General features: G+C 46.1%; 1 protein-coding gene across 4 annotated transcripts in view; it reads left to right on the top strand.

Annotated features, from left to right (window-relative positions):
- ATL1 (atlastin GTPase 1) overlaps positions 1–25,787 on the top strand; it is a 390,297-nt gene that overhangs the window by 330,032 nt on the left and 34,478 nt on the right. For all 4 annotated transcript variants that reach the window (XM_069638885.1, XM_069638884.1, XM_069638882.1 and 1 more), the window contains one exon: positions 3,821–4,252. In XM_069638885.1, coding sequence (XP_069494986.1) covers positions 3,821–4,252 — 432 coding nt within the window. The remainder of the gene's footprint in view (positions 1–3,820; positions 4,253–25,787) is intronic.

The raw sequence follows: 25,787 nt of genomic DNA on the forward strand, positions 1-25,787 counted from the left end.
AAAAAGACCCGGCCGAACTGGCCATTGTGTCATTGGACGCGGTCAAAGCCTTCGACTCAGTGAGGTGGCTGTGGCTAATGGCGACCCTGACGGGGTATGGGATAGGACCGGGGTATATTAGATGGGTCAAAATGCTATACAGCTCCCGATTGCAAGGGTTAAAACAGGTACCATAATTTCTGATAAGTGGCAACTCAGCAGAGGGATTAGACAGGGATACCCCTGGTCGCCCATGTTGTATATTCTCGCGCTGGAGCTATTGGCAGTTTGCCTAAGGCAGCAATACGGGGAGGTGGGGATACAAACGACAGGAAATACGCATTTGATATCACTCTATGCAGATGACATGCTCCTCTATCTGCGCTACCCAGAGGAGAACGTGCAATATGTGCTGGAAGTGATGCACAGTTACGCAGCCCTCTCCAGCATTTCGGTAAACCCTGCGAAGTCCAGCATATTCCCCTTAGGGAGGAACAAAGGTGTTCCACAGGAAAAACTGCCCATCTTACAGATACCCTGGCAGACCGAGACGTTTAGATATTTAGGCATAAATATATACCATAACATAGAAGCAGAGCACAAGCACAACACAGAGAAAGCTGTTGAAAGGATAAAAAATAGCATGGTGTTCTGGTCCAAACTACCCCTGGCCATGATGGGAAGAGCAGCGCTGCTCAAAATGGTGGTGTTACCCAGACTGCTGCATTTCTGTGTAAATGTCCCGTTCTTGTTCCCCAGACGCTTCTTTGCTAAACTTCATAGCCAGTGTAGGGGCTTCATTTGGCATAATTCCAGGAATAGGGTGGCCCTGTGGAAATTACAAAACTTGTGTGACAGAGGAGGCATAAACCTACTGAATTGTGAATTATATTACCTGGCGGGACAACTATTATATGTATCCAGTTGGTTGGCCGCAGAGGATTCTGCGGAAGCCAGGCTCTTGCGGGGCGACTCGTCCCCATACTTTCTAAAAGAGACAGTATGGTTGCATAAGACAAAAGTGGCGAAGATGGGACGATTGTTGAGGCTGGGCTGGGAGGTTTGGCGTAGAGCATGGAAAACTGTGGGGGACCCGGACCTGCTCTCCCTGCAGGCCCCGCTGGTGGTGCTATGTGGTGAAGACTCCCAACTGATCAAAGGGGTCCGCAGATACTGGGAACCGGTGGACCTGGCTACCCTTGGAGACATATGGCAAGAGGGGGAGGCAGTGGAATTCCAAATGTTGCTGGAGGAGACTGGGGTGAATAGGGGACAATATATCACTTACACCAGGATCATGAAACGGGTGAGGGAAAGGTGGCCTGAAACAGTACTTGCAGAAGAACCCGATGCCACCTTAGAAATGATGTATGATGTCTCAGAGGGCAGGCACGAAATATCTCAGATATACGAACTCCTGAGTACGAAGGCGGTGAAGGAGTTGTCCCAATTGAGGCTTGACTGGGGGGGGCGGTGGGTGAACCCATGACAGAGGGACAATGGGATAGAGCCCAAAAATACCATAAGAAGGTGTCCCGGAATGCGAGACTCCAGCAGATCCAGCTATATATCACCCACAGGGTGTACTTGACCCCCAGCAGAATAGCCAGGTTTGGTGGCTCAGCTATACAGAAATGCTCCAGTTGCGGGGAGGAGGAGGCGGGGCTGTTGCACATGTTCTGGGCTTGCCCAGAGGTGAAGAGGTTCTGGGTGGAACTGAAGACATAAATGGCCAGCCGGGGGGTGGTGCTTGACGTGGAGTCGGCTTGGGCATGCATGCTGGGGAGCTTCCCCAGGCCACGTACCCTAAAACATATTAGCAAAATGAAAGACTTGGCCAATATTTTGGCCAAGCGCAGAATAGCAATGTGTTGGAAAGCGGCCCATAGGCCTAGAGTAGAGATGTGGTGGGCAGACCTCCTGAAATGGGCAGAAGCAGAAACAGCGGTCTGGTACGAAGCAGTCACTAGAGGAGGGGAGGAGGAGGTAGCCCCCCTGATAGCCTGGAGGCAACTGGTGACCTCGATGGCGAACCCCCACCAGGTTAATCATGATACGGAAGACCAGGATGAGATAATGATAATTGAGACACCTGAAGATGCTCAGGTAGATGGCACGGAAACGACGGCTCAAAGTTTTGGGGCGGGAGGGGGGAGGACGGAAGAGAGCAGGGAATAATGTAATAATTTCAATTTTAAAATGTACGTCCGAAATGGTTGTAATGTTTGGAGTGTTGTTTGTTTAAAATAATAAAAATTGTTTAAAAATAAATAAAAGATATATGGAGAGAAATCGAATGTATCCAAACTCACCCTGTTCAATTTTGTGTTTATGATGCGTGTTAAGGGGCCTCCTGTTTCCAGGTAAGCATAATCGTGTGCTGTCAGCATTGGCCACAGTGGGCATCGAGTCCCAATGCCTGTGATTTCCTTTTGCTGCTGTTGGATTTGTTTCTGTCTCCGGTTTATGTTCCATTGAAGGATTTGCGCACTTAACGTGTGTATGATTTTCAAGACTTATCTGCACATGGACCCAGGAGTGGGGTCTGAAGAGTTTGGAAAATCACTTGCTTGCCCTCTGAACCTCCTAAATATATATCCTCTGGTGCAGATTAATTTGGGTGCCTTCCCCTTGAGAATCAAAGACCCACCTGAACATGACTTCAGACCCTCTTTACTTTCTCTCACTAGGTACATCTCTCCTTGCGGAGAATAAATGATCCTTCCATAACCTGGTCAGCTTTTGATCCCCAGAATTGCCTGAGGCGGGACTCTGAGAGCAGTAGTGAATCCCCCCATTTACCACCCTGGGTTGCATCTGAACAACTAAACTAAACAATAGCCTTAAGGAAGCCACCCCACAGAAACCAAAGAACTAGCTGAAAGATAGTCATGATAGAAGGAAACTAACGACTGAATACAGAGGCTGACCAAGACAGATGTACTAGGATGCCTCATCAACAGCACTCTGACCCTGAACCATTCAAAGCTTCAACTGACCAGTGTCACACTAGATAACAAGAGAATAGCTAGTACAAACCCAGTTACACACCCGAAGAAAAGGTTCAGACACACCTATCACTCCATACAATACTCACTATGATACAGCTGGATCCGCTCAGCACCACCACAGCGAGACGGCCCATAAGGAACCAGCAACAACCCCACCCACAGGGATACAGCTCAAACGAAACCAGAAGTAGCTGAATCAGGATACAGACCCCCCTAATCCCAACCCTCAATTTTCTGCATACTCAACCTACACAAAACTCACGCAACCATTTCTCTCCCAGAAATCCACATGCACTTTACCACACTGCATCAACAACATATAAACAGCACCTACAGCACATGAGGTCTCGCCCGATCCGATACTAGCATCAAAGCCCAGGACTATGTGTATACCGAGCTGAAGCTGCCAAAAGCACACCACCTCTCCCACTCTCCTACTCACCTCCTCTCAACTAACCCTACCCGCCCTCCTTCCTGTTTACAGATCCGCCAGAGCGCCTGGGGACCAATTCCATTGGTGATGGTGTGCTATATAAGTACCTTTAACATAACATAACATCTGGGCATCTATGGGCAATGAGCATGTGGCATCACAGATAGGTCAGCTTAAACCAGTATATGCTTTATGAAATGTGCAGTATGTAACTCACTGTTCAGAAACTGTCATTAGCTGAAACACTTGCACATCTGTGATTTCATATTCTTGCATTTGATTGGAAAGAAGATGGTGATAAACATTGAAATGTGTGACCGGAATCACTATTTTACATGTATACTTTTTGCCTCATCAAATGGCTTGTGGCTTGATTGTTATCGCTTTTTTAATGCAGGTTTGCGGTGGAGACCGGCCATTCCTTGCACCTAGTGATCTACAGAGCAAACACCTGGAGCTCAAAGAAGAAGCTGTCAAGCTGTTCCGCGGGGTAAAGAAAATGGGCGGAGAAGAGTTCAGCCGGCGCTACCTACAACAACTGGAAAATGAAATTGATGAGCTGTACGTGCAGTATATCAAGCACAATGACAGCAAGAACATATTCCATGCCGCACGTACTCCTGCAACTCTTTTTGTGGTCATTTTCATTAGCTACGTGATTGCAGGTGTTACAGGATTCATTGGCTTGGACATCATAGCAAGTCTATGCAACATGATAATGGGTTTGACCCTTATCACCCTATGCACCTGGGCATACATAAGATACTCTGGGGAATACAGAGAGCTTGGAGCAGTAATAGACCAAGTGGCTGCTGCGTTATGGGACCAGGTAAGACTATTTTGCTTGACATTTTCAAAAACATGCCTCTTTAAGCTTATCGCAACATGCATTGACATCATTAGCCAAATATGTTGGCCTTGCGTTCATCACAAGGCGCCGATTCTCTGAGCATTTCCGTTTCATTCGCCACATATGCTTTAGCATTGACAAAGCCATAAATTATGCTAGATTTATGCGCTATCTCACAAAAGATTTGCACAATTGGACTGGATCACTTTCTGTATTAGCTAAGAATTTGGTGGGCCATCAGAGTCTCCATTTGCGTTATTTACACCCAGGCACTCTCCTTTTATGCACTGTTATGAGGAGGTAGAAACAGAACACACAAACATTTAAAGAATGAAGTATAACATCTTTTTTGGGGGGTTAATGAAATTAGGGGATAGTAGGGTACTGGAGGACACACAAACAGATTGGGCTTATTTGGCAGAGCGGAGGATCTTAACCAACAAAAAGGGGGCTTGCGGAACTGCAAATTAGCCTAATTTGTAGGACCTGTAAGGGATCAAGAGTAAGACTCGGGCACAGTAATACATTTTAATATCCAACAGGACCTTTATTGTGAAAATAATAAGATGGTTGGGAAAAACATGACCAGTCCCTATGACTGTGAGAGGTTTCCCAACCTCAACAAAACTATGGAACATTTGTGTCAGGATATTAAACAAAAGTGCCCTGCAGCCTGTATCCAAAATTCCTTATCTTACCCTTAGACTATAAACTTAATACATTGTGTATAGGGAGGTTCTGATAAGCTGTATGCCTGTAGCTTGTTTCACAAGTTCTCAACATAAAGTCTCAAAGTGCATAACAAAAGCTAGGCCACAAAGGTTTTGATAGAGAAAATGGATCCTCCCTTCCCCTATGCCTATTGTTTCTATAGTAGTTTGAAAGTGTATCCAGCACTTCTAGATGAAGCATTTCCACACTCTATTCCTTCAAAGTACCTTGCTTCTTTACAGTTCCATAGTATTGGATAAAGTACTTATTTTCCTTTGTAAAGTTCACTCTCAACATTCAACACATTAATATCATTCCACTTCTCACTAGGAAAATGACTCTTCTCTTTTAGGTCTTTTTGCTTATTTATACTTGTTCTCAATTTGGTTTTACTTCTGGGGTATACATTTTCCCTTGTATTACTTTTTTCTTTTCTGTATATATTTCAAGATCTTTGTAACTTTCCTCTCAATCCTTGAAAGGAGTTTGAGTTCCCTCATTGAGGTTCACCACTTCAGGTTCTACTTGTCTCTTCGCTCCTAATTTGTTCCTCAGTCAGGACACCACTCAACTTATCTTCTCGCTCCTATTTTATTCATTTTCCAGGATATCACTCCTTCTCTTATTCCGGGTTTATTCTCTTGTCAGGATACCTCTTTATCTCTCAATCCTGGATCACATTCTTGCCGGATTATCACACATTTTCTTATCTTCTCGACTTGTTTAGAAGTCTCACTTCTCTCTCCTGGTCTACTCTTTAGCCAGGATATTCCTTATCTTCTTACTCCTCGTTTACTCTCCTGCCGGAATGATACTTTACTTCCTACTCCTGGTTTACTCTCCTGCCAGGATTTATGTTTTCTTTTATTTTATTGTGCATTAGTAAGGCGCTTATACATCAAGTAAAATGTGTTTCAAAGTGCTCACAGGGCAACAAGAAGGGAACATGGGAATGAAAGGCAAATATAACAATGAAAGAGAGAGGCAGCCCTACTAGGCCTTGTGAGTATTCATAGCGTGTGATTTCAGAGAGAGAGAGAGTGATGAGGGAGGGGAGTAAGTGCTAGGAGTAACAAGGAGGGAAGTGCTAGGGAGTAAGTTGCAGATTGTTAAGTGACTGGCAGAGATCACTTGGTGAGAGTGGTCAACTGCCAATAAATGAGTGCAGGTCTGTGATAGCACTGGCCAGTGGGCGCCTAAGGCAAGTGCTGGTTGTGGGCAGAGGCTGAAGGCGATTGGGGGTGGGAGGCCAGGACATAGGTAGGCTCATAAGGGCTCTGGTCACCAATCTCAGCGACTGTGGGGTTTAGCAAGGGCGGGAGGGGGGAGGAAGAGGTGAAAGGCAAAGTCTTGGGAAGCTTCCGGAATTTTAAGAGATCCGGCTCAAGACAAAGAGGAAAGGGGAGGCTGTTCCATAGGAGGGAGTCAGCCGAGGAAAGAGTTCATCCACTAGCTCGCTGTTTAGCGAATCACTTGACACGCAGTGAGTTGGTGACAGAGGAACATAAACATCTGGAGAGAGTGCATTTAGTCATAGCCAGTTTTAGATATTGTGGTCGCCGGCCCCGGACAGCCCTATGGATGATGCATAGGGATTTTAATTTGATCCTTGCAGCAACCGGGAGCCAGTGGAGAGTTTTTAGGGTTGGAGAGTGTTAGGGAGAATTCTCATAAATGTGCTAATTCCCTTTACCTTTTGAGACCCCCAGCAACTTTGCTGGATTTCTAGGACGTTTTACCTGGAAAGAGTGTGAGCCTTTTTTCCCACTCTTTCATGTATTTTGATGTGTGTTTTACTTTTGTGTTCTTTGGATATGGAGATTTAGACAACTCCATAGGCATCATCTTTTTCTTGTGTGTCACACAGCACCCTCAGTGCAGTGCCACAGGGATGTCTTTCAGACTTCCCAAGGTTTAAATACCTTCTCTGGGACTGACTACTGTCTCCCAGTGAATGTAAAGTTAAATTGACTTTGCTAGTCTTTTTCAATTGCTAGACCCAGCACACGCTGCATTACAGCAGTGTGCTGAAGGTAATACGTAGTATTCTCAATGCCTAGAAAACTCGTGTAGCCTTCAAAAGCTACCCTTTCCTCTCAGAATGACTGGTGGCAGTGGTATTACCATGTTTTTCCCAACCGCGACACGTTTAAATGCTCTGGTAGCTGAAATCCACAGGAGCCATGTTTTTCAGGATGGCGTCTGAGCCCCCTCTGTAAAAACAGGTTCTGATTTACTTTTTTCAGCATTTCTTTTTGGAAAGGTCCTTCTAGTGTTTGAATGGGAGAAAACTGTTTAAAAGCAGGTCTCTGGGACTTGGAAGGCAGACTCGACCACTGGAATGGAAGAACCGAAGACGAGCTGAAGGAAGACGACTGCTGCAACTCCTGGACCTTTGGTTTGCCCGGTGTAGCCCTGCTGCAGGTCCGAATAGCCTAAAACTCCCTCGACAGAGAAGTCCCTTCAAGGACCACTTCTTCCCTTGAGCTGGTGGGAACAACCAACTTGCAAGCCACCTGGAAACCATCTCCATACTGGTTGAATTTTGTTCAGAGTGCTGTTGAAAACCGGATAGCCAGTGAGAAGGATACCAGTTTGTGGACTTTAAGGCACTTACACCTTAAACCTACGTTTTGCCAAGCTTTTGAATCCGTCCCCATGCAGTGCAGGAACATCCCAACGTCCTCCCGCTTGTCCCCACGACTGATGCCCAGGAACAGCGAGATCTGCAGGAAGTGCCAGGAACATTTGCATCAGCTACAGCTTTTCTTCATACAAAGGTACTGTGCAAACGCGGTTGAGAAATCCTCTCTGCCACGGTGAAAGTCTGTGAAACCTTCCCAACTTTGGAGTCTTGTTTGCTCCTAATCCGACATATAACTGTTTTTCGTGCAAACTACTAAGAACATTGGCAAAGACCTAACAGTTTACTACCAGAACTGTGCTATCCTATCCAAGACACTGATCCATTGACTTTGGCCCAGGCCTATTGAATTGAATTGCCTCTTGTAGTAACTGAAACTATTTGCCCTGCCTGAGAAAGTATTTGTGTTTAATTCTTATAACCTTTGTCTTTTTATCCCTTTTGAAAGTGTCATGCGCCGTTCTATGGCCTGGCGCATATGGCCCCGTTTCCGCCTCTGGGGACGCTAAGGTTCCACCACGTTCTTTTCTATGCCTAGCAGTCTAGTTCTTCTGCCGCTCACGGACGTAGTGTTCTTAAGCTACGCCCACTCTCATTCGTGTTGCGTTGCAACCCGCTTGGTCAGCTACTCTCTTGCGCTCTCAAGTGTTGACACACGGCACACCTGCTTCTCTCCTTTTCGTTCTGAGCTTTCCTCGCCCTTTCCCCTCACCTGCTCCAGTCTATTCCCCATTTTTCTTCTTGCCTTATATCACGGATCCTTCTGGTCTCCGCTGCTAGCTGCTTCCCTGCTTCCAGAGTATATTCTGAATTGTTTGTCATTTCTTCGTTACGACATCAACGGAGCCCACTTGCCAACCGGAAGCCTTCCAGAAATATGTCTCCTTGGGGTTTTTTCAGCCACTCCTGGCTTTTTCCCCATTTTGTCCCTCTCGGGAAGGGGTCACGGTGTGGGCTCTCTGCTAAGCCTTCACTGTGGCTTCCCCCCGAGTGAGTCCTAGACATCAGGTTAAAAAAGAGAAGGATTACAGAGCAAGAAGACCACTGAGTCCTGTGGACATGGACTCCAGCCTTTCAGGTGAGGAGGAGGAGGGAAGTTGGGGAGTTAAAGACGAACAAAGTACGGAAACTGACAGTTTGCAACGCCTATCCCCACCATCCCCTGAAATGGCAACCGCTGAACCGCTGCAAGAGCTGGTAGCAGCTGTACAAAACCTCTCTTTGGAGATGCAGAATCTCAAAGCCAAAAACAACCTTTCAAAACAGATGGAGGCAGCTAGAGAACCTCAGTCCACAGACCTGCCTTCCATGGTTCTCTCCACTGACAATTTTGAAGGTGCTCCAAAAAGACTTAAGGAGTTACTTGACGCCTGCAGAGTGTATTTCACTCTTAGAACACGCACATATGCCACGGATCACGCCAAAGTGGGCTTTCTGATATCAAACATGTCTGGTAATGCCTTAGCTTGGGCTACTCCCTTAGTCAACGGAGCTTCAAGACTTTGGGGTTTTCATAGATCTCCTGAAGAACACGTTTGAAAGACCAGAAATAGCTCAGGCAGCTTGTGAAGATCTGTTAGATGTTCGTCAGGGTCAGGCTGACTTTTTGTCTTATATCTTTTCGTTCAAGAGACTGGCCACAGAGACAGAGTGGTATGAACAGTCTCAGTTTGTGATATTCAGATGTGGTCTCAGAGAAGACCTGAAGGATGAACTTGCTCGATCCCCACATCCGGCTTCTCTTGCTGAATTTATTGCGGCTGCCCTTCAGATCGGAGAGAAAACAAGAGAGACGCCGTTTCTGTCCTTTTTTCACTCTGAACCCCTCTCCTCCTTCTCCAATGCCTGTCTCCAAACTGACTGACAAACCTATGCAGATAGGAACTGCACGTCGTTCGCTTACACCCGAAGAATGCAAGAGAAGGAGAGACCAAGGCCTCTGTGCCTACTGTGGTTCAGACCAACATCAGATTCGGAACTGCACAGAAATACCTGTTCGACAGCTGGAAAACGAAAGCCCTCGATCCTAGAAGGGGCGGGATACCGAGGGGATTGTTCCAGTCCCTATGTGTCAATGTCAATTGGATCCACCGACAAGTCGGAAGACTCTCGCCTAATGGTTCTAGCTGTGACACTGATGGTGGACGGCTGTCTAGTTGAAGCATTAACATTGTTGGACTGCGGTGCCACTGGCAATTTTGTAGACACACTATGGGTGGATAAGGTGGGCCTACAGCGTATAGATCACAAGGAGGACCAAACAGTAGAGGGTGTAGATGGCAAACCCTTAAGTTCAGGACCAATCACACAAACCACAGAACTACTACAACTTACCATCCAACAACATACGGAACAGATTAGATTTAACATTATTCGCGCTGCCCATTTTCCTTTCATTTTGGGAATCACGTGGTTGCGCCAACACAACCCACGCATGGATTGGTCATCCAATCAATTGGGTTTTGACTCTACTTATTGCCTGAGGAACTGCTTACAAGCCGTACAGTACCAAGAAGCAAAGACATTGACAAGCACCTTAAACACGGCGGTAGGAATTAATTCCATCTCAGGACTCTTGGAAAGATATGAAACAGTGTTTGCCGAAACGACTCCATTGGCATTTCCGCCTCATAGGCCAGAAGACTGCAACATAGACCTGGTACCAAATGCATTGGTGCCTTTTGGTAGAATGTTTGCATTATCACAAAAGGAGAAAGAAGTGCTCAGAAAGTATCTAGATGACAATCTACACAACAGACTAATTAGTCCTTCTAAATCTCCAGCAGGAGCCCTACTTTTTTCATACCCAAATGGGATTCTACAGATCTCTGGCCATGTATTGACTTTTGGGGCCTAAACAAGGTGACAGTGAGGGATCACTATCCCATGCCCCTCATTCCAGATATTTTGGAAGCTGTACAAGGTGCCACAGTCTTCAACAAACTTGATTTACGCAGTGTCTTTCACTTACTAAGAATACAGTCCAGGGATGAGTGGAAGACTGTGTTCCGGACCCCTTTTAGTCTATATGAGTATCATGTGATGCCCTTCGGGCTGGTCAATGCACCAGCCATATTTCACAGATTCATGGACCGCATTTTTTCTGACCTCATGTTTATCACAGTAGTGGTATATCTGGATGATATTTTGGTGTTTTCTCGAAATTGGCAAGAACATCTCGTACACCTCTCGGAAGTCTTGGAACGTCTGAAGAAAAATGGACTCCTAGCCAAAAAGGAGATATGTGTTTTTGGTGTCAACTCAGTTCCCTACCTGGGGTTTATTATGTCTCCGCAAGGGGTACAGATGGACTCAAATAAAACAGAAGCTATTCTACGATGGCCGGTCCCAACAACAGTCAAAGACGTTCAGAGATTTTTGGGCTTAGCAAATTTTTACTGGCGTTTTATTGCTGGGTTCTCCGAAACAGTTCTACCTATCACTCACCTTTTGAAAAAGTCATCTTGTCCCTTTCAGTGGAGCCCAAAGGCAGAAGAACATTTTCAATTACTTAAGAACCTGTTCTGCAGTGCCCCCATCTTGCGACATCCAGACCAAAAGAAACAATGCATTCTGGAAATGGATGCCTCAGCTGCAGCTATAGTCGCAGTCCTCTTGCAAGAACACAATGCCGACGAACATCCTATTGCGTACCTGTCGAAGACACTCACTGACAGCCAACATAATTATTCTGTCATAGAAAAAGAGCGTCTTGCCATGAAGACTGCATGTGAAGAATGGAGGCATTTGTTACAAGGGGGTGCACATCCGTTTATCATACGAACGGATCACAAGAATCTACAAGTTCTGCAAACTATGGATTGCATCAATTCACGCCAAGCCCTTTTGGTACATTTTTTTGCCCAGTACGATTTTCGGATTACTTACATCACCGGAAGCCAAAACACTCTAGCACATGCTCTCTCCAGAAAATCAGACGGCGCAGGTCCTCGCTCCATCCCTCCAGAAAGACTGTTTCCTAGGAACAAGATTATTGGCAGCATCACATCCTTTTTACAACAAGTGAAAGAAGCTGTAGCCAACGACAGTACTCTACCACTTAATAGAGGGTTAACCAAGGTAGATGGACTATTGTTTCACAAACGCTGTTTGTTTTTGTCTTCCACGGCCCTCCGCGAAAATTCCCTGTGATGGTGTCATGACCACAAGACGGCTGGGCATAGTAGCCAGAAGGGTACTTTGGAGCTAGTTCGAAGGGCTTTCTACTGGCCTGGTCTATCAGCTGACGTACAACAACATATAAGATGAGGTATATGCAACCGGAGGAAATACAGCACCTCCAGACCTGTGGGTATGTTAGAACAGAGTCTGATTCCTTACCGTCCGTGGAGTCATATCTCCATGGCTTTCATAGTGTAATTACCTATTTCACAAGGATGTTACTGCATTATGATCACTGTGGACTCACTGTCGAAAATGGCACATTTTTCTCCACTTCTTAGGTTGCACACGGCTAAAGAGATGGCAGAGACGTTCGTCAAGGATATTTTTGGACTTCACGGACTAACCTCCGATCGAGGAAGTCAGTATGTCTCAAAGTTTTGGAGGTCCCTCTGTCAGAATCTTGGAATAGAACAGGCTTTTTCCTCTGGATACCACCTGCAGACTAATGGACAAACAGAACGGCTGAACAGTACTATAGAACAATACCTTCGCAGTTACACCAACCTTAAGCAGGACAACTGGGTATCCTTGTTACCAACAGCAGAATTTTCATATAATAATGCAAGGCATACTGCCACAGGAGATTCGCCGTTTTACTGCACCTACGGTTTCCAATCCCGTTCCATTCTTCTGTTGTCTCTGATACAATCTACTTTGCCTGCAGTGGAAGATGGTCTATCCAGAATACTAGAGGCTCACAAGACCGCTAAGCTCAGCGTATCGGACAGCCTCCACATGTACAAGACACATGCAGATAAGCGTTGACCGGATGTTCCGGACAGGAAAGTGGGCTCCAAGGTGTGGCTTTCCACAAAATACTTACCACGATGGACTCGTCCCTTCAAACGTTCTCCACGCTATATTGTCCCATATCCTATTACAGCTAGGATAAACCCTGTTGCTTTTCGTCTTAAACTACCCCATAGTTTGAGACGTGTCCACTCTGTTTTTCATTCCTCTTTGTTAAAGAGTGCAGACCTATCACACTCCCTCAGACCTACCTCAATTCCTGCCCCCTCTGATTCGGACGAAGAATACAAGGTCTCACAATTGAGGGATTCACGCTACAGAAGGGGTCGTTTGGAATACCTCGTCCATTCAAAAGGTTTTTCCAGTTCAGAGGACTCATGGGAAGCTCTCTCCCATATTTGGGCTCCTATTCTCCTCAGAAGATTCCACCGAGCTCAGACTGGTAAGCCCAGGGGTGTTAGGCTTGGAGAGAGGCATACTGTCATGCGCCATTCTATGGCCTGGCACATATGGCCCGCTTTCCGCCTGGGGGACGCTAAGGTTCCACCACGTTCTTTTCTATGCCTAGCGGTCTAGTTCTTCACGGACATAGTGCTCTTAAGCCACGCCCACTCTCATTCGCGTTGCATTGCAACCCACTTGGTCAGCTACTCTCTCGCACTCTCCTGTGTTGCCATACGCTTGTATTTTCTTTCACTTTTTGCCCGCGTCCTTGGCTCTGCCTTTTCTCTTGTATTTTTCTGCATTCTGTTTGCTCTCCTCTGCTTCCCGGTACCGCGTGGATGCTTCCACACGGCACACCTGCTTCTCTCCTTTTCGTTCTGAGCTTTCCTCGTTCTTTCCCCTCACCTGCTCCAGTCTATTCCCCATTTTTCTTCTTACCTTATATCACAGATCCTTCTGGTCGCCGCTGCTAGCTGCTTCCCTGCTTCCAGTGTATATTCTGAATTGTTTGTCATTTCTTCGTTACGACATCAACGGAGCCCACTTGCAAAACGGAAGCCTTCCAGAAAGGGGTTTTTTCAGCCACTCCTGTCTTTTTGCCCATTTTGTCCCTCTATGGAAGGGATCACCGTGTGGGCTCTCTGCTTAGCCTTTTCTGTGGCTTCCCCTCGAGTGAGACCTAGACATCAGATTAAAAAAGAGAAGGATTATAGAGCAAGAGGACCACTGATTCCTGTGGACATGGACTCCAGCCTTTCAGGTGATGAGGAGGAGGGAAGTTGGAGAGTTAAGGATGAACAAAGTACGGAAACTGACAGAAAGTTACTGAAGTGCCATTTTACTCCCACTTCAGGGGAGCCTAACTTGTTCAGAGACTTATTGGTTTGGTACTGGAGTGTATTGTAGTGTGATATTGAGCTGCTTATTACTATTGGAATGTGTAAATAAATGTATATTGTTTTACCAAGAAACCTTGAGTAAGTGCTTGTTTGAATCACTGTGATTGCAAGTCCTTTGTATAACACCTTGTACTTCTCACATCCCTCTTGAGATAAGCCTGGCTGCTCAGCCCTGCTACCACAAAACTGTATAGTACAGACTTATACCAAAGGTGAGATTGTGCTTACACCTGTGGTCTTAATTGTGTGTAGTGTTCCGAAAGGGTACTGCATGTAATTCTGACTAACAGAGAGATGCAGTCTCCTGCCAGGATGTCACTTTACTTCCTAGTTTACTCTCATGCCAGGATGTCACTTTGCTTCTCACCCGTGGATTGCTATCCTGCCAGGATATCCCTTTGCCTCTTTTATGTCCTTCTTGTGAGTCTCAGGCTCTTTCTTTACGCCATGCATTAGCCAGTACAGGCTTCCTCCTTCTTTTTCCACTCTCTCTCTTATCCAGGTCATGAAATATTTCCACAATTGGGTCACTAATCCCTTTATAATGTTCACCCTGTCTCCCTGTTTCAATTGCTGGGTCTCTGAACCCTTTTCACCCTTTTGACAAGGTTTGCGACTTCGTCTCTCTTTCACCAATATGTGTATATGTATATATATATATATATATATATATATATATATATATATATATATATATATATACTTTATTCTCTTCTCCAGAATACTGGGTCGCTGAACTTTCTTTTACAATATTATTGTTTGGATTACTTAGATCGTTATTTTCAATGCTTTCCTCATTTACATCAATTTATTTGTTATTTTCAATAACTTCCTCACACGCTCTCAATGCAACCCAACAACCCCTCTCTGCCGCCCCGGTAACTCATATCGTCACTCTGGGCTTACCGGGCATCTCTAGCAGTGCTTGTGGCTTGCTGGTGACTTCTTGTTCAATCCCCTTACTCAGTGTTCCTCCGGTCAGCTGGTCCATCCTTGTTCTGTTTTCTCCTGCTTCGGGCGGCTTCTGTTGCTCCCGGTGAGCAGGTCGTTTACTGCCGTATGTACTCACCTTCGCGTCACAGCATATACTTCCCTGATTTCACGTGTCCTCATCAGCGCTCCGATGGATTACTGACAGCCTTCCACTCTGCCACACACTCCCATTGCCATTAGCTGTGTGGGTTTTAAACTTCCTGGTAGAAGTTGAAAGTTTCCAAAGACTAGAGCACAGCGTTCGCTTCTTGCTGCTAGTAATCTTCATTACTCCTTCTCTCTTCCTTGTCTCAGTACTTAAATGGGGCAAACATGGTGTTTGGCTGAAAAAACCTGGTATTTCTTCCTCTGTGCTGCAATAGGCCATACAGGTATGCTGTACAGGTGTATGGGTGTCATGAGGTGTTAACATTTTTAGGTTATTTCACACTATGGGTTTCCTACCTCCCTGTAGTTGGCCTTCCCCCATGTGGTCCTCCTGCAGATAGCTACCCCCAGGGTCAGAGTCAAGTAGCTTCTACCTTTCCCTGGGCATAAAGGAGAAGCATCCCCCCAGAGAGTCAGTGACAATGTTGTCAGATTCGTCACAGACCCTATATCCAGGGATTTGTATGCATTACCTCCAATCTCGTAAGTTTAGCTCTCCCCCACTTTCAGGTTCCTGTTTTTGGGTAGCTTAGTATCCCTGCCATGGGTTCCCAACCCTCCTGTTTCTTACTAACAGCAAACACCTAAAGAACCTAAGATAACAACTAATTAACACAACTAGTAGGGAGGTTTCTCAAGGAAAAAGTGGCTGGATGAAGATTACATTAAATAATGTAAAAGGCTATACTATGGAGGCCTAGTGTGCTGAGTACCTGTTCTAATCAGTCAATTCTAGGGTGTCCACATGCAGCACCTTTCAGAACATTCACAGCCTCTGGGAAGTCTCAAAAGACTGAAGAGCCCCTACACTGAGTCTATGGTGGGCTCAACCAACGAGGGACCCCTGACTGGGGCTATAATTACAGCAGGCTGGCAAAAAAAAACAGGTGGAGGAAGACATCCTACACAGTAGACACCTAAACAAAGAGGGGGAAACTGCAAGCACACAAGAGACCCCTAACCCAAGAGGGATAAGGGGCCGGGTCTGCTCCGAGAAGGAGTACATCATGGCTACAGAGTCCAGGACTTCTACTCATCATAAGAATCACCCGGCAAGACCAAGAAAGGGAGCGTGCTATGGCTACTAAAACCTCTTTCGTTAGCTAGAGCCCCCAGCTTGCTACTCTCTTCCTCCTCCTGTTTAAGGCCTGGCACCTGAAAGCATGTGTGTCAGGTCCATCAAGAGCCTCCTCACTCTAGCCTGGCCCACCAGCCCTACCCTGTCTCACTTAGCTTAGCCGCCTTCTGCTTTTTAGCTGTCCTGCACCCAGTATGCAAACCTTTAGGTCTTCGTTTCTGCCCCTGCTAGTCCTATCTCTCCTATAATACAACTAATACCAACTCTCTGCAATTCCATCCTAACACCCACACTGCTGACCTGGTTTTGCATGCTTTCATATGTTGGTTTAGGCACTGGTTGTTCCAATGAGCATTGCGGCTAGTAGTTCCTTTTCACCATTAGCCTAGCGTTTTGTGTTTTTTACTTGCTGACTGGCTACAGCATCTCCAGATGAGTGAGTAGCCACAGGAAATCCACTTGTTGTAGATTATCTAGTGATTGAATTTGGTTGCAGAATCAGAAATATCAGAGGGAGAAAAAAATAAAAGTAATTTGAACAAAAAGGCCTTTCGGGTTTCTCTCCCACTGAGATTTTTGGTGACCTGCACCCCCCACCACCTTACTTACCTTTTGGCGGCACACTTCGCTATGTGCCGCCGACTCCTCCATTGATCTGCAGTGCAAGTTCCCTTCACTTATGTGCATGGAAACTGGCGCTTCAGGGTCCTTTTTCTTTACCTTAATTGTTTAGGTCGCGGGGGACACCCACGCAACCCCTGTTGCAATTATAGTGAAGAAGAGTGCGGGGACAGCCCCGCAACACCAGCTTGTTATTGTTTTTTTTTGTCATTTCTTCGAAGTTGCTCTTTGCTCTGGCCTTTTCATCCCAAGAGCTCAAATAGCTAGTCGGCCATTGCAGAGTCAGGCAATGGCATTATGGTGGCTGCTCGATCCCATGCTTCATCAGTGGAGACTCTTAGTACTTTCGCTCTTACTCTGTCAGCGTGTTTGTGCAGGTTGCATATGCCGTGTTGATTATCATTTCCCCCAATGCCGCTGATTTCCTGATAGGCTCCATTCTGCGTTCCGTTTTGGGCCTTGCACACATGAGGTTTCCTTTTTTTGGGACCCTGCTCCATTTATGGTCTTTGGGAGCAGGACTTGAAGTGGAAGGTAATGCCTCTGCCTGGATTGTGTGCATAGAAAAACATCCCTGTGGTGGTTTTTCTTAGGATTTGTTCTCAGGGCTATTCTCCACATGGGAGTGTTATTGTGGGCACTTTGACTCATTCTGTATAATGCACATTTCCAGGCAGAACATATCAAAGACTTTCTTTTCAGATGGGAACTGCAAGGGAGACTGGAGGAGCTCCAGGCAGAGCCTGGGGGATTCCCCAGATACTGCCTCCAGTGCTTGTATAACTTAGCTGATGCCATTTTACTCAAGAGTTCACTTTGTCGCAGAGCGTCCAAATGCTAGCTGTTGATTGCAAAACAAAAGGAGAAAAGCAGGATGTTGCTGACTCTTTTACCCACGTCGCGTGGACCAGCCCTTTTGTCTAAATCTCGGGCAGTCAAAATATAAAGTTTTAAACAAAAAGATATGGTTTGACCACAATGAAAAAGGATCACAAGTTAAGAATGAGTTAATGTCTGATCCCATTGTGATATGCTCAGTCATTGATTGTATCAGCGAGATGGCAATAGAGATTGCCATAATGTTGTGATACCACTTATCAATAGGTGAACGGAGGATAGCACAGGGGCAACGCACTGGTCTTGGAAGCAAGATCACGCAGAGGAACAGAGGGTGAATCACAGATCCGTGCTTAGAAACCGTACTAGGGTATTAGGCGCGTTACAAAAAAAAAGCAAAAAGATCCAGCAGCTTGGTTCAACCCAACAGGCAATTATGCATTGCTCCCCTTTCCGGGGACCCCATCTCCTTCTAACTAAGCGTGGCAGCCAAAGGGCTTCACTGACCCATTAGGAATCTTTGTTGTTAAGCGAGGTGCTGCTTTTTCCAGATTCATGCCTCTCTATCTTGCCTTTCTCTTTCTCTAACTGAACGTACCCTCTAAAGCAGGGGTCTCCAACCTTTACGTTGGCGTGAGCTACTTTCAGGTGGGGGCCAACAGCGAGAGCTACTTGCGGGTGATATCAGCAGTCGGGGTTGTTCACAAACATTGGAACTTTTTTTTTTAGCTGTAATTTTCCCTTCATAAATATAGGGAATGACATATCCCTTCACGTTTATGTTAATAAGTTCAAAAATCTCTTTATTGCATTCTTTTTTATTAGAGGTTCTCATAAAAAGACTTTCACAATGTAGGAAAATTAGACATTCAGTGTGAAGGTTGACACTGCATGCCATCCACCAGTGCTCTGTAGTCGGGTGTATAACTTGATACAGCAACTCGGATGGAGTCACTAAGATGCTCATCGGTCAGGCGGGTTCGAAATTTAGATTTGATGAAGTTCATATCTGAAAATGCAGATTCACAGAGATAGGTGGAACCAAACAGAGAAGTCACTTTTAATGCTGCTGTGCAAATGTTACTGTACTCCTTGTGATCAACAAGGCTCCAGAAATTGGTGTGAGATTGTCTCCTTTTCAACTGAATGTCCCCTTGCGGGTTGACAATCTCCATTTCCATAGCACAATTGTTCAGGTTAAACAGCTCACCCATTTGTTCTGTAAGTTCACAAACATTGACTTCCATGAAGGGGTTTGCAATGAACATCACACACGGTTCAATCCTTTCGAAATCCCTGAACCGGTCACTGAACTCTTCCTTAAGCCTGCTCAGGAGACTGCTGTATTTAACTATGTTCAGGAGTTCAGGACTAGCTGTATGCTCTGTCAGCATTTGCATTACAGAAGGGAAATGATGCATTTTCCTTTCCACCACTTGTTCAGTGAAAAGGTTAAGTTTTGACTTAAATGTCTTTACTGCGCTTATCATGTCAGCAATGGTTTTACCCTTTCTTTGTAGTTCACAGTTCAGGGTATTTAATTTCTCAGTAACATCTGCCAGAAATGCCAAATCAAGTAGCCAAGAAATGCTGCATAATTGGCCGATGTCTTCATTTCTTGACCTCATGAAGTCTTTGATTTCTGGCAAAAGTGAAAGAAAGCGACGTAGTATTTTTCCCCTGCTAAGCCATCGGATTTTCGTGTGTAGCAACAGATCACTATGTGCGGCAGATAGTTCTTCACCATTCGAGCAAAAAGTGCTAGCTGGGCAGTATCACTTGCATCAACCGATTCATCACACTGAATGGAGAAAAAACTGCATATGCTCAAATCTTTTTCTAATTGCCCCATCACATTGGCAGATAGTGCAGATACCCTCCTTGCCATTGTGTTTGCACCTAACTGCACATCTGAAATGGCAGACATAATGTCAGGGCAGTTTTTAAAATCTTTTAAAACTGCCTCAGCCACGAGAACCATCGCACCTTTCACAACTGCACCATCTGTAAAAGTGCATTTGTGTTTTGCCAAATAATGTGCAACTTTGAAGGACGCCTCTGTTGCAGCATTTGCTTTCTTTGCAGGTTGGGTGAAAAATGATTGTTGCGTCTGCAGGGCAGCTTTTAGTTCAGCTACTCTTTGAGATCGCAGACGGCTTCCTTTAGGAAAGTTCTTTTCATATTGTGTATGCATTGTGCCAAAATGCCTCTCGACATTACTCTTTTTTCCCACTGCAACTTTGGCACTGCAGATTAAACACACACACTTCCCTTTTACGCTTGCGAAAAAGAAATCGGTCTCCCACTCTTAATGAAAATGATACGTCTTCTGCCTTTTGTTGGATGATCCGCCTACTTCTGCATCCATGATTTCAACAAGTGTCGTTTCGTTTGTACGTTTCTTTTGGGACTGCACGTGTAATGTAATCTGAGGAGGATTTGAATGTGTTATGGTTTTAAAAATAATTGAGCACACAAAATTCTGCTTAGTCCAAAAATAAAAACCAGTGCCATTTAGCACATTCGCAATTTCTCAAAATATTAACTTTGTGGCATGCACCTATGCCAAGTCACCGAATCTAGCCAAGGATAATGAAGGTCAAAGCCTACTTTGTTGAATGTCCTTAAAAGTCATAATTATTGATAAAAAAAAATTATCACAGCAGAATAGTTATGTTGGCCCTGATACAGCCTGTCCTCTATGCAAAAAAAATCAGGTATAAATGGATGGTGAGACTAAATGCCTCTCAAATCAAGGGAATATGGGACTACAAGGGGGCCAGTGCAACAATAAATCAATTTTAGCCTTTAGTTTGCTGTGAAAGGAGATGCACGAGTATTCGTTGCATTTACTAGGAAGGATCGCGGCTGGTATGTGCGCCTCTATCACCCCACATTCGTCATAGCTGCACTAGTGGTAGTCATTAAACAGGAATGCATACCGAAATCCACGCTGCATAGGGAAAGAGTTAGAGCCAGCCACCATCCCTACAGTGTTGGCTGTGCTCTCAGCAATAGTCTTGTGAAGTTCAAACCACCTAGCATCACATTTATGAACAATAGCCCTTAGTTGACAGTAATATCTGGCACTTCTATCTTCGCTAATCCTGTGAATTGAAACAGGGCACTAATGTTACCCCAATATTACACCAGCCCATGCCCACCTGGAGAAAAAAAATTGGCACTACCACATTACTGCCACATTGGAACGATAGAGGCCTTTTCCTGCGTATTAGCCCTCACTTCTCGCTAAGAAGCCTATAAGTTTTGACATCAATGATTGGATGTACTAAATGTGCGTCATTTGCAGTGAATCCAGTGTGGAGAACCCATAAGCACATTGGTCCCGAGGGGGCTTGCTCGCCAGAGCCCTGCCCAGGGGTGGACTGGGAACTAAAAGAAGCCCTGGAAATAATTAATGGGGACCAAAAGAGGCCCTGGAAATAATTGTCAAAGTGGCCCCATATGACACATTTTCAGCAAGCCCAATGCTTTTCCTATGTGAACATTTGGAAATGCCACACAAAAGAGGCCTAGGGTGCAGAGGCCCACCGGGAAATCTCCAGAGTTCCCTATAGGCCAGTCCACCCATGGGCCCCTGCCTTCGAAAAATAGCTGAAAAGGGGGTGGACTGGGAACTAAAAGAGGCCCTGGAAATACTTACTTGGGACCAAAAGAGGCCCTGGAAATTGTTTTCAAAGTGGCGCCACATGACACATTTTCAGCAAGCCACATGACACATTTTCAGCAAGCCCAATGCTTTTCCTATGCCAACATTTGGAAATGCCACACAAAAGAGGCCCAGGGAGCAGAGGCCCACCGGGAAATCTCCAGAGTTCCCTATAGGCCAGTCCACCCCTGGAAAAGACTCAAAATGAGCCCAGGGTCGAAACGGAGGCATGAAGCTATCATGCTGCATGTCTCCGCTCGCCCTGGGCTGATTTCAGTTATGTGAGGTACTATTAGAATCGCAGGGCTCTGGCGAGGAAGTCCCGAGGGGGCTTCTTCGCCATAGCCCTGCCTTCTAAAAATATCTCACATGATTGCAAACGAGCCCGGGGTTGAAATGGAGGCATGAAGCTATCATGCTGCATATCTCCGCTCGTCCTGGGCTGATTTCAGTTATGTGAGGTACTATTAGAAACGCAGGGCTCTGGCGAGGAAGTCCCGAGGGGGCTTCCTCGCCAGAGCCCTGCCTTCTAAAACTAGCTCACATGATTGCAAACGAACCCGGGGTGAAGCAGAGACATTAAGCATCATAGCTAAATGTCTCCATTTCACCCCGGGCTTCGTTCTGCCGAGCTGCCCGCCCCTCTAACAGCACACACAACAGCTGTGTGCACAGGGGCTGCAGTGGCTCGGAAGAAAAAAAAAAAGATTAACTACCCCCATCCACCCGACCCGACCCAATTTACCTTCACAAAAGAAGTTTTCCTGCCAGTTTCTTCTTCTTCTTCTTCTTAATTATCGGAGGCGTGGGCGGACCCACGCAGGCGCTTCCCCATCCTATAGGATGATGTGCACCGTACCCACTAATTATTATTTAGCTCCATTTAAGCTCACAACTCCTCCCACCTCCCCGTCTGCCTCACAAAATCCAACATCACACTACTCCTCCTCCTGCCTCTCTCTCCATCACCTCCCAGTAAAGTCCTCCCACTCAGCTCAGCCACACCCAACGCAGTCAACCGAACCCTCATCAATTCTCTCTCTGCAACATGTCTCTCACACCTAATCAAAAAATGTCCCACCGTTTCAGGCACCCCACACACCGCACAGTTCCTTGATTCACGCTTCCCTATTCGAAATAGACAGTCATTCAGCCCCACATGACCTATCCTCAAACGATTCAGCATCACCTCCTCCCCCCTCCTCCATTCTGAACTCCCTGCATCCACCTTCACTGACACTTTCCCACGAACACCGAACATCGACCTGCCCTTCACCCCACTCACCCACCTCTCCTGCCACTCATCCAGGACCCGTCTCACCATCACAGCCTTCACCTCATCCACAATCAAAGGCAACCTCACATCAATCGCTCCCCTCCTCATACCCTCACCCGCTGCCAGATCCACCAACTCATTTCCCAAAATGCCACTGTGACTGGGAACCCACGCCAACTCCAAATCCATACCCCCGCGCACACACCGATCAATCTTCATCCTAATGTCCAAAATCACATCCTTCCTATCACCATCCCCTGCCACAATCGCCTGTAACCCACTCAATGAATCTGAGAACACCACCACTTTCTCATACCCCAACTCACACACCCTATCAAACACCAATGCAATCGCCACCAACTCAGCCGTACAAATAGACACATCATTCGTCAGTCTTCCTATTTTATACTCCCCAATGCTTTCTAGATAATACGCCATTCCCACTCTCCCAGACACAGGATCCTTTGAACCATCCGTAAACACCTTGTATCCTTCCTTTCCTGCCACATACTCCTGACCCAAAGCTTTGATCTCACCCCGCATACCTCTCTTCTTCGATACCACATTCGCCAACTCCAAACACACCTTTGGAGATCTCATCATCCACCTCAGCCTTCTCTCCAAATCCGTATCTGTCACAATCATCAAATCACCTACACCCCACTGCACTCCCTTCTCCCACATGTGAAACCCAAAAGTGCCCCCCTTCCTCCTCCACCGATCCCTGTAATAGTCAAACCTCCAATTATACTTCAAACATTCATGCACCGGATGAGCCACACTCTTCGCACTGCACTTCACCCACCATCTCATATTTAACGCATCCCTCCTCAACCCCAATGGCATCTCTCCCACAAGCACCTGAACCGCATTCACTGGAGAGGACCTCATCACACCCGAACACACTCTCAATGCCCTCGCCTGTACCCTATCTAACCGCAACTTCTGACTCGACGTATAACCCACTGACACCTTACACCCAAAATCCATCACACTCAAAATCAACCCCTTATACAACATTCGTAAACACTTCTGTTGCGCACCCCATTCTTTCCCAGTCACCGCCCGCAACAAATTCAGCCTGCGTTTACACTTATCCACCACACCATCCACTTGCACATTCCAATTCAACTTTCTATCCAGAATCACCCCCAAGTACCGAAACTCTTCCACGCTCTTCACCTTCACACCTTTCAAAACCAGATTCAACTCCTGCTGCACTCTTTTCCTTGAAAACACCATACTCACACTCTTATCCACAGACACCGAGAAACCCCATTTCCCACACCACTCCTCCATGCGTACTATCGCAGCTTGCAAATGTCTCTGTACCAACAACAAACACCGCCCTCTTACCCAGACCACACCATCATCCGCGAAGAAATCCACCTGACACCCAAATCCCGCCAAAGCCCGAAAATCCACCTGACACCCAAATCCCGCCAAAGCCCGAATCAACCCATCCACCATCGCATTAAACAGCATCGCACTAATCACACTCCCCTGCGGCGTCCCATTCTCCATCTTCCAAACTTCAGACAGCACCCCCCTCACTCTCACCTGAAAGGTCCTATCTGCCAAAAATACCTTGATCCACCGAAACATTCTTCCCTTCTCCTGCCAGTTTCAGCTAGCTCCTGGAATCCAAGCCCCAGCATCAGCCACTGTGGCCAATGGGAGCACAGCTCCCAGCAAGGAACGTGCTCTGGCCAATCACAAGGTGCAATCTATATGCTATAGAGAATTGCAGGCCTGTGATTGGTCAGAGCACTTCCTGGTATCATTTTCATTTTTTTTTTTCTGAAACTCGAGCCCGAGCTACTTCAAAGGCTCTGGTGAGCTACTGGTAGCTCGCGATCGACTGTTTGGAGACCACTGCTCTAAACGATCCTTTCCTTGCTCGTCCAGGACCTGGATGAGCGCATCATTTTGTGAGGCATAGCGGTTATCTTGCTGTGGGGTGCCCTGCATGCAAATTGTAACCTCCCCCGGTCGGAGGGGAGAAGGCAAGAGTACAAATGAGGCAAACTCACTTTTTTACTCTTTCATTTTCCCCTCAATCTCTTAAGTCAACGCCGCCTGCAGTTACACTTTGAAGGCGGCATTGACTAATAGATTGCTGTGGAATTTGCCTCGCTTTGACCAGGTGTAAAACCAAGGCAGATTCCAGAGCAATCTGTTTGTTGCATGCCTGCATGAAAAAAGCATTATGCCTCACTTTTTCACCTCCCTTTAACATGCTATCCCATTTAAGAAAATGAGGCTGATAAACTAGTGTATCCTCCTTCTTTATCTAAACTTCAACTGCTGAGCTTTAATCACGTCTATGCAAAAAGGACGAGCATACTCGTCCTTAGCACTTAAGGGGTTAATGGTATGTTTACTAAGATTGCTTTTCTGTGGAACAACAGCTGGTCATCTAAAGTACAGTTTACAAATGTTTACTGGACATCGAAAATAATTACAAAGTATGTTGGCGGAAACTGTGCAGAAAAATACATTGGAATTGTGCCTGCTGTGAATGAACTCACGCGATATCAATTAGCAGTATGTTTCAGCACGTGAACACACGTGGAACATGTTGAAAATACATTGGAGGGTGTGTGTCTGTGTGCGCGCGCGCGTGTGTGTGTGTGCGCATGTCTGTGTATGTGTGTGTGTCTGTCTTTTCAGGTAAATGTTAGAAAGATTTGACGGCCACTTCCTGCTATAGTGCCCTCCTGTTGGCACTCTGGGGAAACCATTGCACTCTTAAAAACACACTCGACCAAGTGATGGCAGTTTGCTGCCTGTGACATTCTCAAGTCTGGCGCGTTTTACCGGTTATTGGCGGTTTCAAGTTCAAGTGGACCCCTCTCATTCCATTGGCAGAGGCACAGCGGGGCTTGTTATTCTTGGGTGCCTTGCTGGGAGGTGTGAAAGAGGACATACAGCCTACAAGTGAGGTCATCATAACACACATATTTTAATTACAGGGAGGCCGTACAAACATGTTGTATTGGGAAGAGAGTTGTAAGCTTAGTAGCTTCCCTGCTTGCCCACACTCCAAGCTCTCCTCATAGTTTGATAATGGTCAGAGCAAAGTCTTTTGGGGTCCCTGTGGAAATCCATGAGCATTGGCAAACAACTAAGGGCCAACCTCCAGCCTTTTCTCCAGCCTCTGTGCCTCTTCCTCTATGAGCTGTTGCTTTGCTGCATCCTGCTACTTGCTTGTGAGTACCAATTAGGTCTTTTCTCAGCCCAGCCCTCAACATGCACT

This window comes from Ambystoma mexicanum, chromosome 14 (genome assembly GCF_040938575.1).
Source record: "Ambystoma mexicanum isolate Mex_15411 chromosome 14, UKY_AmexF1_1, whole genome shotgun sequence".
Lineage (NCBI taxonomy): Eukaryota > Metazoa > Chordata > Amphibia > Caudata > Ambystomatidae > Ambystoma > Ambystoma mexicanum.